This window comes from Grampus griseus (genome assembly GCF_964374135.1).
Source record: "Grampus griseus genome assembly, chromosome: 7".
NCBI lineage: Eukaryota > Metazoa > Chordata > Mammalia > Artiodactyla > Delphinidae > Grampus > Grampus griseus.
In genome coordinates this window covers 65,555,334-65,574,555 of record NC_139001.1, presented here as the reverse complement: position 1 = coordinate 65,574,555, position 19,222 = coordinate 65,555,334, and the positions used below count along the sequence as shown (strand labels likewise).

The following is a 19,222-nucleotide window of genomic DNA, read 5'->3' as shown; positions in this document are numbered from 1 at the left end:
AACTCTTTAATTTAAAGGAAAAGATTAATTGGATGATCTCGTTTCTACTTGAAGAATAGCTGCCCTTGTCAACACGCATTAGTTTGGTCTTTCTCAATGTATGCATTTACTGTTTTATAGATAAGGACACAGCACAGGAGATGGGATGCTAGATTTCAGCCCTGTTTGATGAAGTGGTAGACTCTGGGTGGCTTTAATAATTTTTAGATGGTGGTTACTACTGGAGAGGTGGGAGCTGGATGTCTGGGAGTAGCAAAATGCCTGCTGAGCATGGAGCCCACTAACCCACTATAATAGCTGCTCTAAATAGATTGGCTATGTCCAATGGCTATAAATAAAGTAACATACTTTAGTGTTAATGAATTTCTGGCTAGAACACATCAGAGTCATTATTTCAAAAATAGAATAATTTTAAATAAGTTAATATGTATGAATAGTTGGATTATCCACATTTTTACTTTTTTTATACAAATAAACCCCTCGTAGTCTGCTTAATTTGGGTTTTAGCTTTTCAGATATCATATTAAATTAATTTCCAAAGGAGTGATTTAATGACAAAATTCAATTTTTCTCATAATTTAAATGGAAGTTATGAAACAGATCATGGCTTACCTACTAAGATTTAATAATACAATGTTAAAAAGCAAAGTTAAATAAAAGATAATGAATCTATGAAAAATTATTAGTCTCTTCCTTCACAGTAAAATGGTCAAATCAGTTTTTAAAAAGGAAAAGTGTGTTACACTTAAGCTGGCTATATCCTGAAAAGTTTTTTTAAAAATCTGAACATTATGAGGTTTTTACCTCTGAAAGTTGTAGTAGTCAATGAGAATGTATTTACAAAACTGTCTCGAATCCAAATACTAAAATTCCAAACTTATGCACTGGATGAAAACTAACACGATAACTGTGCCAGCAACTAAAAGCATCCCTAAACGTTTTGGGGGTATTTTTAAGGCCCATGTTCAACTAAAAGGTCTCATTTGCTTAATTACAATATTTGTGCTGTACCTTTCCACCAAGAGTTCACAAATATATTATTCTAGGTGAAAAGGATAATAAAATATTGCAAATTAACTAGTCATAAATTTAATCTAAAATCAATACAATAATCTTTTTTGATTTTATCTTTTTCTACACTTTTCTTCTTGGTTTGGTGAAATCATGGTCATAATGAAAGGCTGGGTGCTTACTATTTTCATTTCAAGCATGGATATTCAAATATCATTTATATGTTCTTCAGAATACTATATTTTTGGTCATCCTTACCAATATCAATATATTTCCACCAAAAGATTAAATAATTTTTTAAACTATTGTTTGTATAGGAATGTTTTTTCCCAATGAAAAAAAGTGTCTTCAGGAAGTTAACTGATATATTATATATAACATAATATTTATATATAATATAGAAACTGAAAACCCTTGTGGCATCAAATTTTGTTCCATGAGAAATGAATACCAATATTTTTGAGGTCTTTATAATTTGTGATAATTTCCAGATTTTCAAGTACAGAAAACCCATAAATAGTAAATACAATCTTTGGGGAGATGTTTTTAATTTGTTAAATTAGCTGCCTACAACTTACATTTATTTTTAAGTATCTACTGTGCATTTGGGACAGCTCCATCTGTTATGATATAATCAATTTATTTGTCATGTATATGCATAAAACATGTGCAAATGTGTTTTATTTCCTAAACAGAAGGATACTTAGACTTTGTGCTAACTTGGCTTGTGTTGGTGCTATAACAGTCCAAAGTATACTGTAAGGCAATTAGCAGCAAAATATGCCTGATAAAACACACTCACTTTTTTATTGATATAGTACGGGTCCAGGTCCTCCAGCGGCTCTGACACCATCCCTGGAGGGATGTCTCCATAAATAAAAGGAAGGTTCTTTCCAGCTTCCAAGTCACTATTTGGCTTTGGGCCACGTTCGTCATCATCTTTCTTGTCTGGTTTGGGATTCTTAGCCTTTTCTTCTGCAATGCGTCTTTCAATAGCTGCAAGAGATTCTCTGGTGAAGAAGCTGAAGCTGTCAGGTCCTGGTGGTACAAGCACTGTTTGCTCCATTTTGTCATCCTGCACATTTTAATCACCATTTACTCTGCATATGAAAGTCCTAAAAAAAAAAAAAGAATACAGATATTTTAAGGAGATTAAGAGATCTTAAGATCTACAAACTCCTGTCATGAAATAAGAGCTAGAGGATTGAAATGTTCGTTTCCAATTAAATCCAAATGGAATTACTAAATATAAATTCTTTTTCTGTAGTAAGAACATTTAACTTGAGATCTTTAACATTACCCTTTTAACAAATTTTTAAGTATGCAAGACAGTATTGTCAACTATAGTCACGAAGTCGTACAGCAGCTCTCTAGAATTTATTCATCTTACATAACTGAAACTTTATGCCCAGTAAATAGCAACTCTCCATTTCCCCCTTCCCCAGCTTCTGGCAAACACCATTCTACTTTCTGCCTCTATGAGTTTGGCTTAACAAACATGTTTTCTATCTCGGGTTTGTTAAATGTCCCATGTTTATTAATTCTTGTGCTTTGCCGAGACAGGAACTGTGCCATAACTTAAGAAAGTAGTTCAAGTATAGCCTTAATTAAAGTACATTAGCTAAATACCACCCTGTCCCAAATGGGCTGTTCACTCTGTGAGCCACCCAGAAGATGAGGATGTACCCCATAGAGACCATGGTTAGCTCATCAACAGGCTGAAGTGGAAAGGGAGTTGTCTCTGAGAGGATATAAAATCCAACCCTCTAATCTGCACAAATGGCTCCTGGCCAAGCCGGTCAGAACAGTTTGCTGCGGCCAGACTTAATGACCAGTCAAATAGCCACTGCTGTCCTGATTGAGTCTTCATCTATTCTGAGATACAGACAATTGGAACTGTGACCTGTCACATCAACAGCCATGCTAGGGTTGGCTTACTTAAACACGTACAGAAAGAGATGGTCCAAGGTTAGACAGATGCCATTTAGATGACTAAGAATGAGAGAAAGGTGAGGCTGGGAAGAAATTACTAGATTGGGCTGCAGGTGGGTGAAGATAGCTGTATGTGCAGGAGATAGCAGGATTCTCTAATTTCAGGAAAATAAAATAATCGGAAAGAAGACGGTTCCGTAAATTAAATAGGAACTGAGGTGTTTTCCTTCACTAAAGCAATAATGATATTCTTGCTGATTCTATAGTCCTATAGTGAGAAACATCTGAGGACCTGAGGCAAAACACTCGACTCTGTGTAGCAGTCAGACTTGATCTGATGCCCGAGGCCAAATCCCAAATGTATTGTTTTAAGGCATATTTAATATCAGCTCAAATTTCACAGATATTACTGAGCCAAAACTTCTCAGAGCCTACGCTATCATTTGGCCACACGTTTTATTTGGACACTGCATTAACTCATTAAAGTCAGGAGGCTGGGACTTCCCTGGTGGCACAGTGGTTAAGAACCCGCCTGCCAATGCAGGGGACACGGGTTCGATGCCAGGTCTGGGAAGATCCCACGTTCTGTGGAGCAACTAAGCCTGCATGCCACAATTACTGAGCCTGTGCACCTAGAGGCCGTGCTCTGCAACAAGAGAAGCCACTGCAGTGAGAAGCCACTGCAATGAGAAGCCCATGCACTGCAACGAAGAGTAGTCCCCACTCACCACCACTAGAGAAAGCTGCGTAGCAATGAAGACCCAAAGCAGCCAATAATAATAATAATAAAGTCAGCAAGCTATGATACAGTTAATTGCAGCTTTGGTGTATATGAACTGCAATAATAAAACTGCTGTCATAACTATCTTTTGAGAGGTCTTATAGGGATCTCAAATTTCACTGAAGGAGATTCCCATTGCTGTGAGGTTTATGACCATATTTTTTAGGGGGTGACCAGAAACAAGGGGGGATGGAAGTCTAAATTTGTACTCTCCATCCATTAAGTGAACTAACGAAACTTTCAGAGGTTATTACAATCTACCTGCAATTCAGCTTAGGGCCTGGAAGAATAGAAAAATTAAATCAGTAAATTTAAATCAATGGAAAAAGAATATTTTGCCTTAAAATTTTACTGCTCCCATAAGGCATCAGAAAAATACTGGCATTTATTTATTTGGAAGTAAAAGTTTAGGGATAACAAGCATGGTGTATTTTCTAAGGGAAGTTTTATAACATCAATGTATGTATGGTTTTATTTTTAACTAATTAGTTTTTTGATAAAAAACATGTGTAAATGATATAAATTCAAAACATTTAAAAAAAACAGTGTAAATTTTCCTTTCCATGTTGTTCTCCAACAATCAATTCCTGGTCCAGCGGTAACCACAGTTATCTGTCTACATATATTTTTCCAGATATGTAATAGGTATGTGCCAATCACATGGGTGTATGTATGCTCACACATTTTCTGTTTAAAAACACATACATAGAATATCTTGCTATACAAACTTTTCTGCACCCTGCATTTTTCACTTAAAATATATATTAGAGTTCATTCCTTATCAGTTTTTATAGATTCAACTCTTTTTATCAGCTGCATGGTTTTCCATTTTTTGTACATACTATAATTTATTGAATCAATTACCTAGTTATGGGTATTCAGGTTGTTTTCAGTCTTTTGTTATTATAAATAAAGCTGCAATTAATATATTTTAAACACATACTTTCACATATATGTGAATATGTTTATGGTATCAATTTCTAAAGTTGGAATTTGTGCAAAAAGTGAATCTTTAATTTTGATATTATCACAAAATAACTCTCTCTGAAGGCTGAACCAATTGATTCTCCTGACAACGATGTAACACGGTGCCTGCTCATCTCCACATAATGGAGTTATGATAACCACATAATGTGTTATCATACTTTCAATACGTTCAACCTGACTGAGGCAAAAATGGGGTCATATAATTGTTTTAATTTGCATTTGTCTTAAAATGAGAAAAGATGAACTTATATGAACTTATATGAGCATATGTTTAAGAGCTATATTTTCTTTTCTGTGACTGCCTAGTTAAATAACGGTCCATGTTTTCATTTTCATTTTCTTTTCCTTTTTAATCTATAGCACCTTTTAAGTACAACATGAACCATTTAATTTCGGGATATGGGGGCTTTTAAAAAACATACAGTGTATGTATTTTGACTTTATGGTATTTTATGCTACAGATTAAAAACATTTTAATTAAAAAATGTTTAATGTTATGTGATGATCAAACTCTAATTCTTCTTTGGTTTCTAGATTTTGTGTCATGCTCAGGAAAGCATCCACGTCCCTGTGGAAGTGTGGAAGGACATATCATATATCATGTTTTCTTCTTGAATTTTTGTCATTTTTATGGCTTAGTTTTATAAATTTAAATCTTTGATCTATTTGGAATTTGTTTTCTATCTGGAGTGAGGTAGAGATCCATTTTTTCTAGTTGTCCCAACATTAATTACTGAATAAGCTAACTTCTCCACTAATGCACTATTTATATTTATTTATATATATATATATATATATATATATAAAAAACCCCCAAAGTCAACAACAAACTTTACAAGCCCTAGATATATTTTCATTAAAGTTAAGAAAAAAATCAACACTATACAAACCAATCCAATTAGATGTGAGAAACAATTATACTATTTAATAAGGATGAAGGAAGTAAAATACAGTTACTTGCATATTATATGATTGTATGCCTAGAAAAATCAATAGAAACATATGAAAAATTCCTAAAGGTGGTGAAAAAATTGAGGTGTCTGAGTTCAAAGGTAACATAAAAAACTCAATAGATTTTCTTTATAGGAAGAACACAAGTTTAAAAATACAATGGAAGAAACTAGAAGCTTTCCCACTCAGATTAGAAACAAGGCAAGGATGTCCCCTCTCACCACTTTTCAACATCATACTGGAAGTCCTAGTTAATGCAATAAGCCAATAAAAGGAAGTAAAAGGTATACAGATTGAGAAGAGAGAAATAAAAATGTCTTTGTTTGATTATCACACAATTGTCTATATAGAAAAATCCAAAAGAATTAACAAAAGAACTCCTAGAACTAATAAGCAATTATAGCATGGTTGCAGGATAGAAGGTTAATATACAAAAGTCAATCGCTTTCCTATATACCAGCAATGAACAAGTGGAATTAGAAATTAAAAACACAAAACCATTCAGATTAGCACTCCCCTCAAAGAAATACTTAGGTATAAATTTAACAGATTACGTTCAAGGTCTAGATGAGCAAAATTATAAAACTGGTCAAAGAAATCAAAGTACTAACTAAATAAATGGAGATATTCCTGTTCATAAGTAGAAAGATTCAATATTATAAAGATGTCAATTCTTCCCAAATTGATCTCTATTTGTCCATTGATCTACTGATCAAAGAAATCTCAATCAAATTATTTTGTGGATACTGACAAACTGTTTCGCAAATTTATATGGAGAAGCAAAAGACCCAAAATAGACAATAAAATAGTGAAGGAGAACAAAAATATTGGATAATTGACAGTATCTGACTTCAAGAAGATACAGCAATCAAGAAAGTGTGGTATTGGTTAAAGAACAGACAAATAGATCAACAGAACAGAACAGAAAGCCCAGAAACAGACCAACATGAATACAGTCAACTGATCTTTGATAAAGGAGCAAAGGCAATACAATGGAGCAAAGATAATTATTTCCAACAAATGATGCTGGAACAACTGGACATCCACATACAAAAAAAAAAAAATGAATCTAGACACAGACCATATACCTTTCACAAAAATTAGCCTAAAATGGATCACAGACCTAAATGTAAAATGCAAAACTATACAATGCCTAGAAGATAACATAGAAGAAAAAGTAGATAATCTTGGGCAAGGTAATGACTTTTTAAATAAACACAAAAAGCATGATCTACGAAAGAAATAATTGATAAGCTGTACTTCATTAGAATTAAAAACTTCTTCTCTATGAAAGACAATATCAAGAAAATGAGAAGACAAGCCACAGGCTGGGAGAAAATATCTGCAAAAGACAAAAGCTGATAAAGGACTGTTATCCACAATATACAAAGAACTCTTAAAACTCAACAATAACAAGCAACTTAATTAAAAAACAGGTCAAAGGCCTTAACCAACACCTCACCAAAGAAGAAATACAGATGGCAAATAAGCATATGAAAAGATGCTCCATATCATGTATCATCAGAGAAGTGCAAATTAAAACAATGATGAGATACAACTACCTACCTATTAGAATGGCCAAAATCCAGAACACTGACAACACAAAATGCTGGCAAGGATGTGGAACGACAGGAACTCTCAGTCATTGTTATTTGGAATGTCAAATTGTACAGTTTGGAAGAAATTTTGTCAATTTATTACAAAACAAAACTTACTCTTCACATATGATCCAGCAGTTGTCTTCCTTGGTGTTTACCCAAATGAACTGAAATCTTATGTCTATACAAACACCTACACATGGCTGCTTATAGCAGCTCTATTCATAATTGCCAAAATATGGACACACCAAGATGTCCACAACCAGTAGGTGAACGAATAAATAAACTGTGGTACATCTAGACGATGGAATATCATTTAGCACTGAAAAGAAATGAGCATCAAGCCATGAAATAACATGGAAGAAACTTAAATGCATATATTACTAAGTGGAAGAAGCCAGTCTGAAAAGGTTACATACTGTATGATTCCAACTGTATAGCAATTTGGAAAAGGCAAAACTATGAAGACAGTAAAAATCTCAGTGGTTGCCAGGGGTTAGAGAGAAAGGAAAGTTGAATAGGTAGAGCACAGAGGATTTTTAGGGTAGTGAAACTGTTCTGTATGATATTATAATGATAGGGTAAATGTCATTATACATTTGTCCAAACTCATAGAATTTTCAACACCAAGAGTGAAGCCTAATATAAACTAGACTTTGGGCGATAATGATGTGTCAATGTAGGCTCATCAATTGTAACAATTGTACCACTCTGGTGTGGGATGTTGCTAGTGAACAGTGCTTGTGTGGGAGCTGGGCATATATAGGAACTCTACTTCATGCTCAGTTTTGCTGTGGACCTAAAAAATAGTCTATTTAAAAGGAGGAAAATACAATTGATGAAAATTTCCTAAGTACGGTGTAAGAATTTCTTAAAAACTTTGAATAAACCTAGAAAGAAATATAAATGGATAGGAAAGCATATCCTATTCTTGGATAGGAATACTATATAATAAAGATACAAAAATTATCTAAATTAATAAGGTAAATGCAACCCCCACAAAAATAACAAGAAAATTTTAGAATTATACAAATTTCTTTGAAAATTTATATGGAAAAATAAACACACAAAAATAACCAGAAAATTCTTAAATGAACTTCAGTTTCAAGTTCCTCTTTACTGTGACAGCTGTGTCAGATAAAGGTGCTTAAAATTTCCAAATGATAGATTTTTTTCAGTAATTTGTTTATTTGTGTTTAGTTTAATTGCATTATAATCCAATAATGTAGCTTGTATCATTTCTGTCTGTTGGAATATATGATATTTCCTTTTTGTTGTAATAAAGTTTATTTTTTAAGTGACTTCACCAAGAACACAGAAAACAAGCTTATTCTTTGTTTTAAAGCTATAGAGTTCAACATATCTCAATTAAGTTTACCTTTGTTCTTACTTATTTAGACTTTCTATATGCACATGTTTTTGTTCTAGTTGATCTATTATGAATTGTGAAAGGTGAATTAAAGTCTATTTTTAATGTGTTTCTATTCTGCTTGTAGTTCCTGTAATTTTTGTTCTATGAATTTTAATGCTGTATTATTTGATGTGTAGACATTGCTTATAATCCAATCTTTGCAGTGGATTGCAGCCTTTATTACCTTAAATAGCCCTCATCTCACTTTAATTTCTTTCCCTCTGAAGACATCTTTGTCTGACATCATGTGGTATGTCTTTGCCCATACATTTGGTTTCATCCATTTCACTGCTTTAACACTTTCCTTAATGTGTATATGTTTAGGTTTTGTCTATAGGTGTGTTTTAAATATATATGACCATTTTGGACAACCATTGCCTTTCAGAGGGAATGTCACATTAGAGATCATTGTCCATGAAGTGTGTGGACAGAACAAAACAGTGACTAAAAGCCTTCCTCTTCTCCAGAAATAGTCCATTTGAGAAAAGCCCTCCAGGAAAATCTCCCTGATTACTGGCTGTTAGTGCTAACTGGAGAAGTAAACAACCAGGAAGATAGAAGAAAAGCATTTTACACTGACAAATATGATCACTTCAAATGCATTACATAAAATTACAAATTAGTTTAGACACTGGAATTACATTTATATATGAGCAATTTAACCCATATTATAATGACATCATGCTGAGGTTAATGAAATTGTTTCTTCAACTCTAAGTAGACCTTATATTCAAATATTGTCTTAAAAAATTTTATATTACATTAATTACAAGAATAAAAGACATTTTAAAAATTATAATCTATCCCATAAGTTTACTTGTGGAATACCTAAAAACTGCCAAATATAATTAAATATTAATATTTTATCAGTAACATTATAGAAAAAGTTCTAAATCATATTTGGAATCTGTACATACTTTACTAAAAAATAGAGAAATAAATCATGAGTTTTTCATTTACCCTTGAAAGGGAACTTCACTCTTCAGTGTAAACATTTATAACTGAATACTTCAAATGGCCCTAATTTATGAAATTATACCTCATGAGATATGGGGGTGGGAACTCACAAAATCCGTGGTTGTAGTTTTAGCTTACACCTTTCTCTTTACATGAGAACCAGCATTTAAATACATCTTTGGGTTGACAGAGGAGCCCTTTCTCCTTTCAAAAGAGACAAAACAATATAACTTTCTTGGTGAGAAAAGACTTTGAAGAGACATAAATATTTTCAATATGAATATGCATTTAGACAAAATGAAAAAGAGAACTAAAAAAGAAAAAGAGCGAAATAACTAAGTAAACACAGCTGGGAACAAAAAAAAACAGGAAGTGTATTATAACAGATAGCAAATCTGAAAGAATTTTTTTTAAGTTGGTAATAAGTAGTGTAGCAGGCAATAGAAAAATGGAAGAAGAAGAATTCTTTAGGAAGATAAGCAAAACAAAAGTAGAAGCCAATTAGATAAGAAATCCTAAAGAAGATAAGAAAAAGCCAAAAGAAAATAAATGCAAGCCAGAGGCTGTGAAACAAAAAAGGTTGTAAAAAAGCAAAGTAGAATTTGTGAGTGGAAAGAAATAGTCAAGTAATAGCAATAGCATAAATGATATTAATTAATGTGGGTGAAGGAAGAATAAGGGGAAAATTTATTAGAATGTACAAATATAAATGAAAGAAATGATACATCCTGATGACTCCAAACTGATATAAAAAGGGGGAGCTAAATCAAAAGCATTAGAATGACATTTTAGTGAAATATTACACATTCTTGGAGGCTTTTGTAAGATTAGAGAGTTAATGATGATAATATTCTATACTAAGATTTTCCTAATTCATTACATATATTATTATAATAAGTTTTATTACTGGATGAGGTTTTGCTTCTTGGTGCTTCATATCTCTCTTCCCCTTAGAAGATAACACGTGCATTGCATATTGGACTTGAGTAAGCATTTATCACAGCCAACATATTTTCCTGAGGTAGCTTGGACTTGTGACCAATATGGTTTTGGTTAGCTGCATAGTACAGATAGAGGAGCTTCAATTAAAATAAACTTAACTCATGACATCTCACAGTTCAGACATCTTTGGGCATCTGAATTTTTCTACCCAAAGAGAAATATCTACAATAACTTAAATCAAGCCTTTCATTTTCAGTGTGGCATTTCACATAAAAGTCTTAAACATGAAGGCAACCTTATCAATGCTTTGTACTTGAGGAAATTTGGCCTTTTATAAGTTATTTACTATGCTACTTCTTTTGGGGAGCACCTCTGTCCGTGACTACACAGCTCTGCCCTCCAAACGAACTTCTATGAAGCTATAAGGTGATACTTTATTACTTATCTTTCTTAGTCCTCTGCTAATTTTTCTCTTTGGTTCAGAATCTGGGTGAGAAAAAGAGATGTTATTTAATGTCCCCCTTAAAAGATTCCCAACTTCCACAGCTTTTCATTCTGACGCTATTGTGGATTTAGGTGAGGAATAATATAAATGAGGTAACTTCTCATGGAATTTTTTTGGTTCAACAACAGCCTTAAATTCCATGTTGTTTTTAAAGACTAAAAATAATTCGCCTCTCCACTTGCTGTGCCCCCTCGCCCCAACGTGGTAAGACAATTTTCTCACCTTTTCCTCCAAATTTCTACTGCTGCCATTATGATCTCTTAGAATAATTACTCTTATTTTATGCCTTATCTGACCCTGGAAGAGATTTACAGGGGAAAAAAATCAATTGACTAATTGATGAGTAAACTAAACATACAGCCTGATGTTTTCTCAGGTTGTTGCTTTTAAGTTTTTACTGACAGACAAGTGTACATACTATATGTAATCCTTCATATAATCATATTTTAATGTTGATGTGGAAGAGGTCCCTCGAGTTTACAGGTCCGGTTTTCAGGCAGAGGAGAATTAGTTTGCCTCAACCCCTGAACTTTTCTGAAAGGCTAAGTAAGTTACTTTAAGACCATCAAAGATAAGTAAATCATAAAATCAAGAAATAGCAAACGTTGAAAGAAAAGTTAGAAATCATCTAATCCATCCCTCTCATTTAATAGAAAACAAACTGCATCAAAGCAAAATTGACATTTCTTTGTTTAGATTTTGCGTGCTTCTTACTATCAAAATAAATATATGATTTGTCCAGGTCACAAGGTTATTAATGAACTGGATTCAGAAGTTTATTTCCTGATTCCCAAACCAGTGCCTGCCCATTTCTAATAGTTATGAGATAACTTTCAAGTATATACATGATTTTAAACTTAAGTAAAATGTATGCAAATATAATACAAGTAGCCATGTTAAATTAGTATTCATTCAATGAATTACATTTCTTGGAAAAACCCAAAACAAATCTAGTAAATGAAGTATTTTGGCAGAAATGGAAGCTGTCTTTAAAAATCTGAAAAACGCGGGACACCAAAAAAAGGCGATCATAATATTTAAATTTAGAAATTGTATTATGCAGGTTTGAAACTTGATGAATTATCTTTCCACAGTCAATTTATATTTTACTTCTGTAACATTTTTATGTTTTGCTAAACCTATTTCTATTTACCACTGAGCAGATCACTTTGTATAATTCATCAGCCCCAATCAAAGGTTTTCGAACCAAAATTATAACATAACTATCCAACATTATGTGCATAGTTGATGTGTCTTGACCACCTTATACTATATAATATGAAGTGGGGAAAATTCATATATTTGCAATTCTGTCTTTTAAATGGTTTGATTCTCGAACTGAGGAGAAACCAAACAGACGCTTGTCAAAATGACTGTCAGCTCCATACAGCGTCCCATTACTATTCTGGGGACATAATTCATCTGGACGTGGCAGTTCGTGAGGAAGTGTTTCAGTTGATTTTGTGGTGTTTCTGCCACTCACTTTACAAGAGAATGTTACTGCCAATAATAATAAAAATAACTAGGCAAAATGTTATTCTTACGGTTGTGATCTCACATCATTATTTCTTAACACCCAGGAAAGAAACTGCTTTTACATAGAATTTCACAAGCCTAGGAAATATTGTTTTATGAATTTATTTTCTAGAAATAATTGGGTTTGGTATGTTTATAATTAAAGTCTTTATTTCATGTGGTTTTTAATAAGACCCATTTTTAGTATTACAACTGGGATTAACTACACAACATATTTCATCTACGTGTTTAAAACATTTACATTCTTTCAAAACTTTATTAAGCACCCCTAAATTTTCATGCTATATGCAGATTACATTTAAAACAAGGTCACATACCTAACATACATCTACATGTACATTCATTCATTTCAAGAGTACTTTTCAGAGCATCCTAATAAAATGAACTACAAGCTACAAAATTCAGTAAATTCCCTAGTGCCTTTGTTGATCCAATATCAATAAACTACTTTGTTCAAACTGACAACATCATTTCTTGTTGTGTTTAATATTTTCTATATTTCTATATTTACTTCAGATGCTAATGCAAAGTTAACACAAAGAGTGCAATTAACACATGCTGTATGTTGAACTAAAATAAAACACTGCATTCTAGGCATGTTTGGAATCAAGAAATATATAACCATCACTTTTTATTAATAAAATTGTGCAATTATTGGGCATCTTTTGCCTTGAATTAACATTGAATTAAACATTGTTTAATTAATTGTTTAATTCTAAACATTTAATTAAATGTTTAGAAATACAAAAAACGAGACCTCATATCACATCAGTTGGAGTTAACTGAATGTAATACCAGTTTGGCAATATGTTTGAAGCAGTATTTGATAAATTAAAAAAAATACATAGACTCATTTGTGTCAGTTCCTGTAATATGCTTGACCATGCATATACTCCTGTAGCCCACAGGCTTATACTCTTGCCCCACAGAGAACTCACCTACTCAAATTTAGCTCTAATAGACACCATCCTGTCTTTAATCCTATCTTTCTTTGCCCAGTGGAAAATTTTATTTGGCAAAATAATTTATTGGGTCTAGTCTTATAAGCAATTGCTATTTCTGGACTATGGCTTTATACCATTAATTTGTTTCCTAACTTCAGAAACCACTACCTAGTATAAGACATATCTTGCACTTAGTGCATTCCTGAGTAACAAGATACTTTAACACTATGAAGTGCTGAAACGTATGTGTCCTAGACTTGGGCTGAGAGCCTTAGCCATTAGAAAACTCATTATGTGATGGCATAGTTTAGTGAAATATAAGTTTGTGTGTTCTGTTTATACATTTTTCTTTCTCTATCATTTCACGCAAATTGAACTGTGAGGTCTTTATTACCTCAGGAACTTTAGTAGAGCAGTAAATAGGAGCTGCTTAAAGTCCATGCTCTTAGAATCTTAAAGTCTCGTGGTAAAATCTTAAATGCATTGTAGACAAGAGGTTAGAAGTTCCAGAGCAGAGGAGACAGGGGAGAGAGTTGTACAGGTGAGTTGTGAGAGTCTCTAGACAGGGAAGGGGATGGCAGCACCCCAGGCAGGTGATACAATCTCAGAGGGGACAGCTGGGAGGCTAGATCCTTGGCAGGGAGGTTCTTAGTCTTACCAAAAACTCCTGTACTAAGCATGGCACAGAGTAGCAGATTTTGTGAACTTGAAGGGGTGATTTGGGCACCATGATGGTATTCAGTTATGGTAAGGGGATTATACATCTCCACCAGCTGCCATGTTGCCTGCAGGCCCTTCTAGTAGGTGGGGCTCCTGGAATGTACTTCTTTGCCCCATTGTCCATTTGATCATGTGACTTGCTTTGGCCAAAGGAACATGAGACAAAAACACAGCCTTCAATCAAACAGAAGTTTTCACAGCAATGTTGTGGTCAACCCAGATTCTTATTCTTTTCCCTCTGCCCCGAGACTGACATGTCTCAAACAGGGGCTGCCCCTTCAGCCTGGGTCCTGGGATAGGAGGACACATCCCAGAACCGCCAGAGCCAACCTGCAGCCACTAAAAAGTTTGTAAATCACTGAGACTTCGGGGTTGTTTAACACAGCAAAGTTAACTAGCCTGTCTGTGAAAGCCGCTAATCAATGACCAGATTGCTAAACTGATTAAACAAATAATAAAGAAACATGGTATCTCTTAAACAACTTTTGACTTAGATTCAGCCTATCAGGCTCTACCTGTAGTTCTGTCATGAAGAACATAAGTATCATTAGGATGCTTTTTTTTTTTCTTCCTCTGAGAGATGCCAGTTATAAAAAGTCAGATGGCAGATAGCCAAGATTATAAACCTTGTGAAATTCAGGTTCTCTTTTTTTTTTTTTTTGTGGTACGCGGGCCTCTCACTGCTGTGGCCTCTCCCGTTGCGGAGCACAGGCTCCAGATGTGCAGGCTCAGCGGCCATGGCTCACGGGCCCAGCCGCTCCGCGCCATGTGGGATCTTCCCGGACCGGGGCACGAACCCGTGTCCCCTGCATCGGCAGGCGGATTCTCAACCACTGCACCACCAGGGGAGCCCTAGGTTCTCTTTTTGATAATCCTACTCAGAATAACTGAAGGGAATTCTTTGGCACAGCTTTGATTCATTTGTATTAAGAATACAGTAACAGCCCTAATTATGAACAAATTATTTAAGTTAAAATTTCCATGTTAGAAGTAATCTTATTTTGGTGGGTGAGTGATCTGGTCACAGAGATTTGGGTGGATACAGAGTAGAAGACTCATAGCTCACAGCTGTGTCTGTGGTTACAGATTTGGACAGACTGTGAGGTGAAGGGCACTAAGAGCCTAATGTGGGTCTCCCAGCCCCGCTTAGCTGGGAATGGCGGAGGCATACCTCAATCCAGGCTACACACAGCAGGTTTTGAACACAGGGGATTCGTTGGAGCGCAGAAGTGCAGACGCCAGTCCCGTTCCTCTGCTCACTCTTCCCTTTCTCGTTGCTCATCTTTTCCGTCCCAACTCTCCTTGATTCCCCACCCCCTTCCTTTTCCTCAGCCCCCATCTCACTTCTGTTGCTCATCTTCCCCACCCTCCCCCTCCTTTGCAGAAATGTCAGGAGTCCGCTCAATTTTTATTTGAAAACCACCACCAAAAAGTAATTTAATATAAACCCCACAAAGATACAGACAGAATGAATGTCATTATTCTTGTTGCTCTCTCAGGCAGTGCAAGCCATTTGTGCTGACAGCCCTCATCAAAGTGGGAGTTCTGTAGCTGTAAGTAGCAGCCAGGGGACATGGTGCTAGAGTCGGCATTTGTCCTTTTATGGCTATGGGACAATAATGGGAGGAAAAAAACATCAGGCTAACTTGGTATGATTCCCTTTGAAGGAAAGTAGAAGCTGGCTCTAGCATTTTAACATAAGATGTCGGGGGTGGGGAGGGTGGGGGAATAGTTACATTCCCTCTTTGCAAATATCTACTTTGATCATTATTTCAGTGAAAGAATGCAATGTTTTCTTTCTTTTTTTTTTTTAGTAGTAGAAATTTATTTCTATTTATTTTCTATTAAAATATAGTATGTTGTGCTGATATTCATAAAGGAACTACAACAATGAATGGGTATAAACTATGAATATTACTTTATGGGGATGTATACAAATCTTTTTTAATAAGGATGTAAGATCAGAATAACCTGAAATCCACTGTTCCTGAAGACCATTCAAGCAATGACAATATTCTCTCTCAAAAGGTTTTTCTCTTAGGGATAAGACCGCTCTTTGTTTAGTGAAGTATCTTGATGAAATATAACTATCAAGATAATATAGAAAAACAACATATCAGGTATTACTATCAGATACCTGATAAATGTATTTGTACAGACCATCTATTATTGCCCTTGTCAAACTGCCTTATAATTATTTGTCTGTAGGTAATTATCTCTTATACTCCCCACACTTCAGACCATGAGATACCTGAGAGCAAGGAATGGGTCTTATCTGATTGTATATATTTAATCCTACCCTACAAATCAAACTACTCTTGAAGCTAGAAAAGGGTGGAATCAGATACTGAGTGGCAGCGCTACGGTTACTAGCCCTGGAATACCATTGTTTTTGGTTTCCCTGCATTGTATCCACTTCTTTATAACCAGTTCTCATCATTGACTTATCCTTGAATTATCCTGATTTGTGTGGAACATCATTTCCTCGTGGGACCTTTACCGGATCAGCTCAGAGGAGTTGATCCAGCTGGTAGCCCCTTTCCAAGAATGCAATGTTTTCAATCAGTATGTAAACACTTTCAGGACTCACAGCACACATGATTAGACTCTGTTCCTCAGAGAAATAGAGTCCACCTCTTCGGTCGCATCTTTACTGAATGTCTAGGTGTTCTTAAGAATTCATAGTTATGTTTATTTTTATTTTGGGAGGACTTCCACCCTTTACTCCTAGGAGTGTTGCCTGATAGCTCAGGGTATGAAATAGTTCAAGAGAAGTCCCAGAGCTGCTTCAGCCAGAAGGGTGTGGAAATGATGTCACACAGGAAGTAGGCTGGAGGGTGGAATTCTGCCCAGGGGGCTCCTCTTTAGCGTGAACTCAATTTGAAGTTACTCTTCCTGCTCAGAGAATTTGTGTGGCACCATCTCTTCAGAAAGCAAAACTGCCAAGGGCAGAGCAGATATATTGAGAAATATAGCGCAGAACTGAGGGGCAGCTGGGTAGAGGTGGGATGGAACTACAGGGGGAAGAAAAAGAGAAAAAGATGGCGGAGGAGGGAGAGAAGAGTGTTGCACACAAATGAATGGCCCTGGGGAAGGAGGATCTGCTGATGGACACTTCACTTTTCCAAACGGCTTGAAGACAAAGGGAACCTCCCTGTGTTTTGAGGAACCGAGACCAGGAGTATCAGAGCTGCCAAAATTCAGTTGAAAGACATTCTGTCTATATAAAATCTGAACATTGGACACTTATAGACAAAGTAATAACATTATGTGCAGTTATTACTATGGACTCTTTGTTCAAAGAAAAACCCTACCAGTAGAGGGTAAGCTGAAAGAATTTACCGAAAATAGATCTTGAAAGATGGGGATGATTTCCTGATTCAAGGATTCACTATATTAAATTTTCTTTATATGTTATTTCTCATCTGTGACATACAATTATGATTCACTTATTTTATATACAATTATACTTATGTTAGCTGCTTTACCTTTCAGTCTGTGGTGTGAGTTCAGTCATTCTCACTACAATTCCTTCTGTAGTGTACTGGTCTGGGTTAAAGTGACCCTCTAGCTATTGCTATAGTTTTATCTAGATTGAGTGCCCACCAGCTGATGATTAGCACAGATTTGTATAGAGTGGATATGACCAGATGTCCAGAACATCTGTCACAGCAGAGCCTTAGCCGGGACTATTCCTGTCTCTCTGTGCAACACATGATATGTGCGATGAATTTTGTTCATTCTTCAAATGTTTATTGAATGTATACCAGGTAAAAGTCACTGAGCAGGGCTGTGAAGGATATAAGTTCGCAAGTGGAAAAGAACAATATTGGGAATACTGGAAGGTAAGTAAATTCCCTTTATATGCTACTTTATTAAATAGACTTTAGGCCACTTGGCCCTTGAACTGAGAATTATGCATTTTTTTGACCTTAATGAATTCACTTTTTTAGTCCCAGAGTGGAGGGAAACAGATGTTGAACATTGAAGCAGTAAAAACTGGACATCTCTCCCAACCCCACAAGTCAAGAGACTCTGTGTGTGTGTGTGTGTGTGTGTGTGTGTGTGTGCGCGTGTGTGGGCAGTGAGCTGCAAAGCTGTTCTGAATTATTACCGATAAACCATGTTTTAATAATTGAACAACCATTGTGCCATCTGTATTCACAGTCTCACACAAAATTATCAGGCCAGAGTGATTTTTCTCTAATCTAGATGTTCATTTTAACACTCATTTCATGTAAGGATATTTTTGGTACATCCAACTGAATGTTAATAAACCTGTGAGACAAGAAAACAAAGTTCAATGCATGTCCTGCATTCTTTCTACCTAACCATTTTCGTGGTGCCAATGCCTTTTATCCAGGTGTCAGTGAAGAGATAGTTAAAACAAAAATTCCTAAAGAAAAGAAAAAAGCATGCTTTTTGGATCCATTTCTGCTCTTGCATCTCAATATATTTTTTAACATTTAAGTGCTGAGAAAAATGTCCCTTTTTGTTATCCTCCATAGCAGGTGGCAGCTGAAGTTGTTCAATTATATGCTTTGTTAAATAAAACCTTATAAATAATGTAAAGATTATTATTATATTCAACTAAAGCTTACACTCAAATTATTTTTCCTTCGGCTTCAATTCCCAAATACTTTTCACCTGCTACTTCACCCCCAGCCCCAGTAAAGTCCCAAAGCCCCTGGGCTAGGCACGGTATGATTGTTTTTTAAAAGTTATAGGGTTGGTCTAGATGAGTGCTTGACTTGTTGAGAAAATTGCTCACTTTTCTGGGTAGAGTGTTGGGTGGAGGAAACATAATGGTGTTCAAAGATCAACTCATCACTGGGGCTGGGCTGGCAGATGGGGGTAGGGAGAGCCAGGGCCAGCTTAAGCCATGGTGAATACTAGTAGCCGCCATGATGATTTAAGGAATCTAAATAGGGCTGACAGAAAGAATAT

At 35.2% G+C, this 19,222-nt stretch overlaps 1 protein-coding gene across 1 annotated transcript in view; it reads right to left on the bottom strand.

Annotated features, from left to right (window-relative positions):
• The window catches only part of LOC309825378 (sodium channel protein type 1 subunit alpha), a gene marked incomplete at both ends in the record, with an annotated part of 93,855 nt that extends 91,778 nt beyond the window's left edge, over positions 1–2,077 (bottom strand). Inside the window, one exon of the mRNA XM_082658920.1 lies at positions 1,814–2,077. Coding sequence (XP_082515046.1) covers positions 1,814–2,077 — 264 coding nt within the window. The remainder of the gene's footprint in view (positions 1–1,813) is intronic.
• Between the last annotated feature and the right edge of the window lie 17,145 nt (positions 2,078–19,222).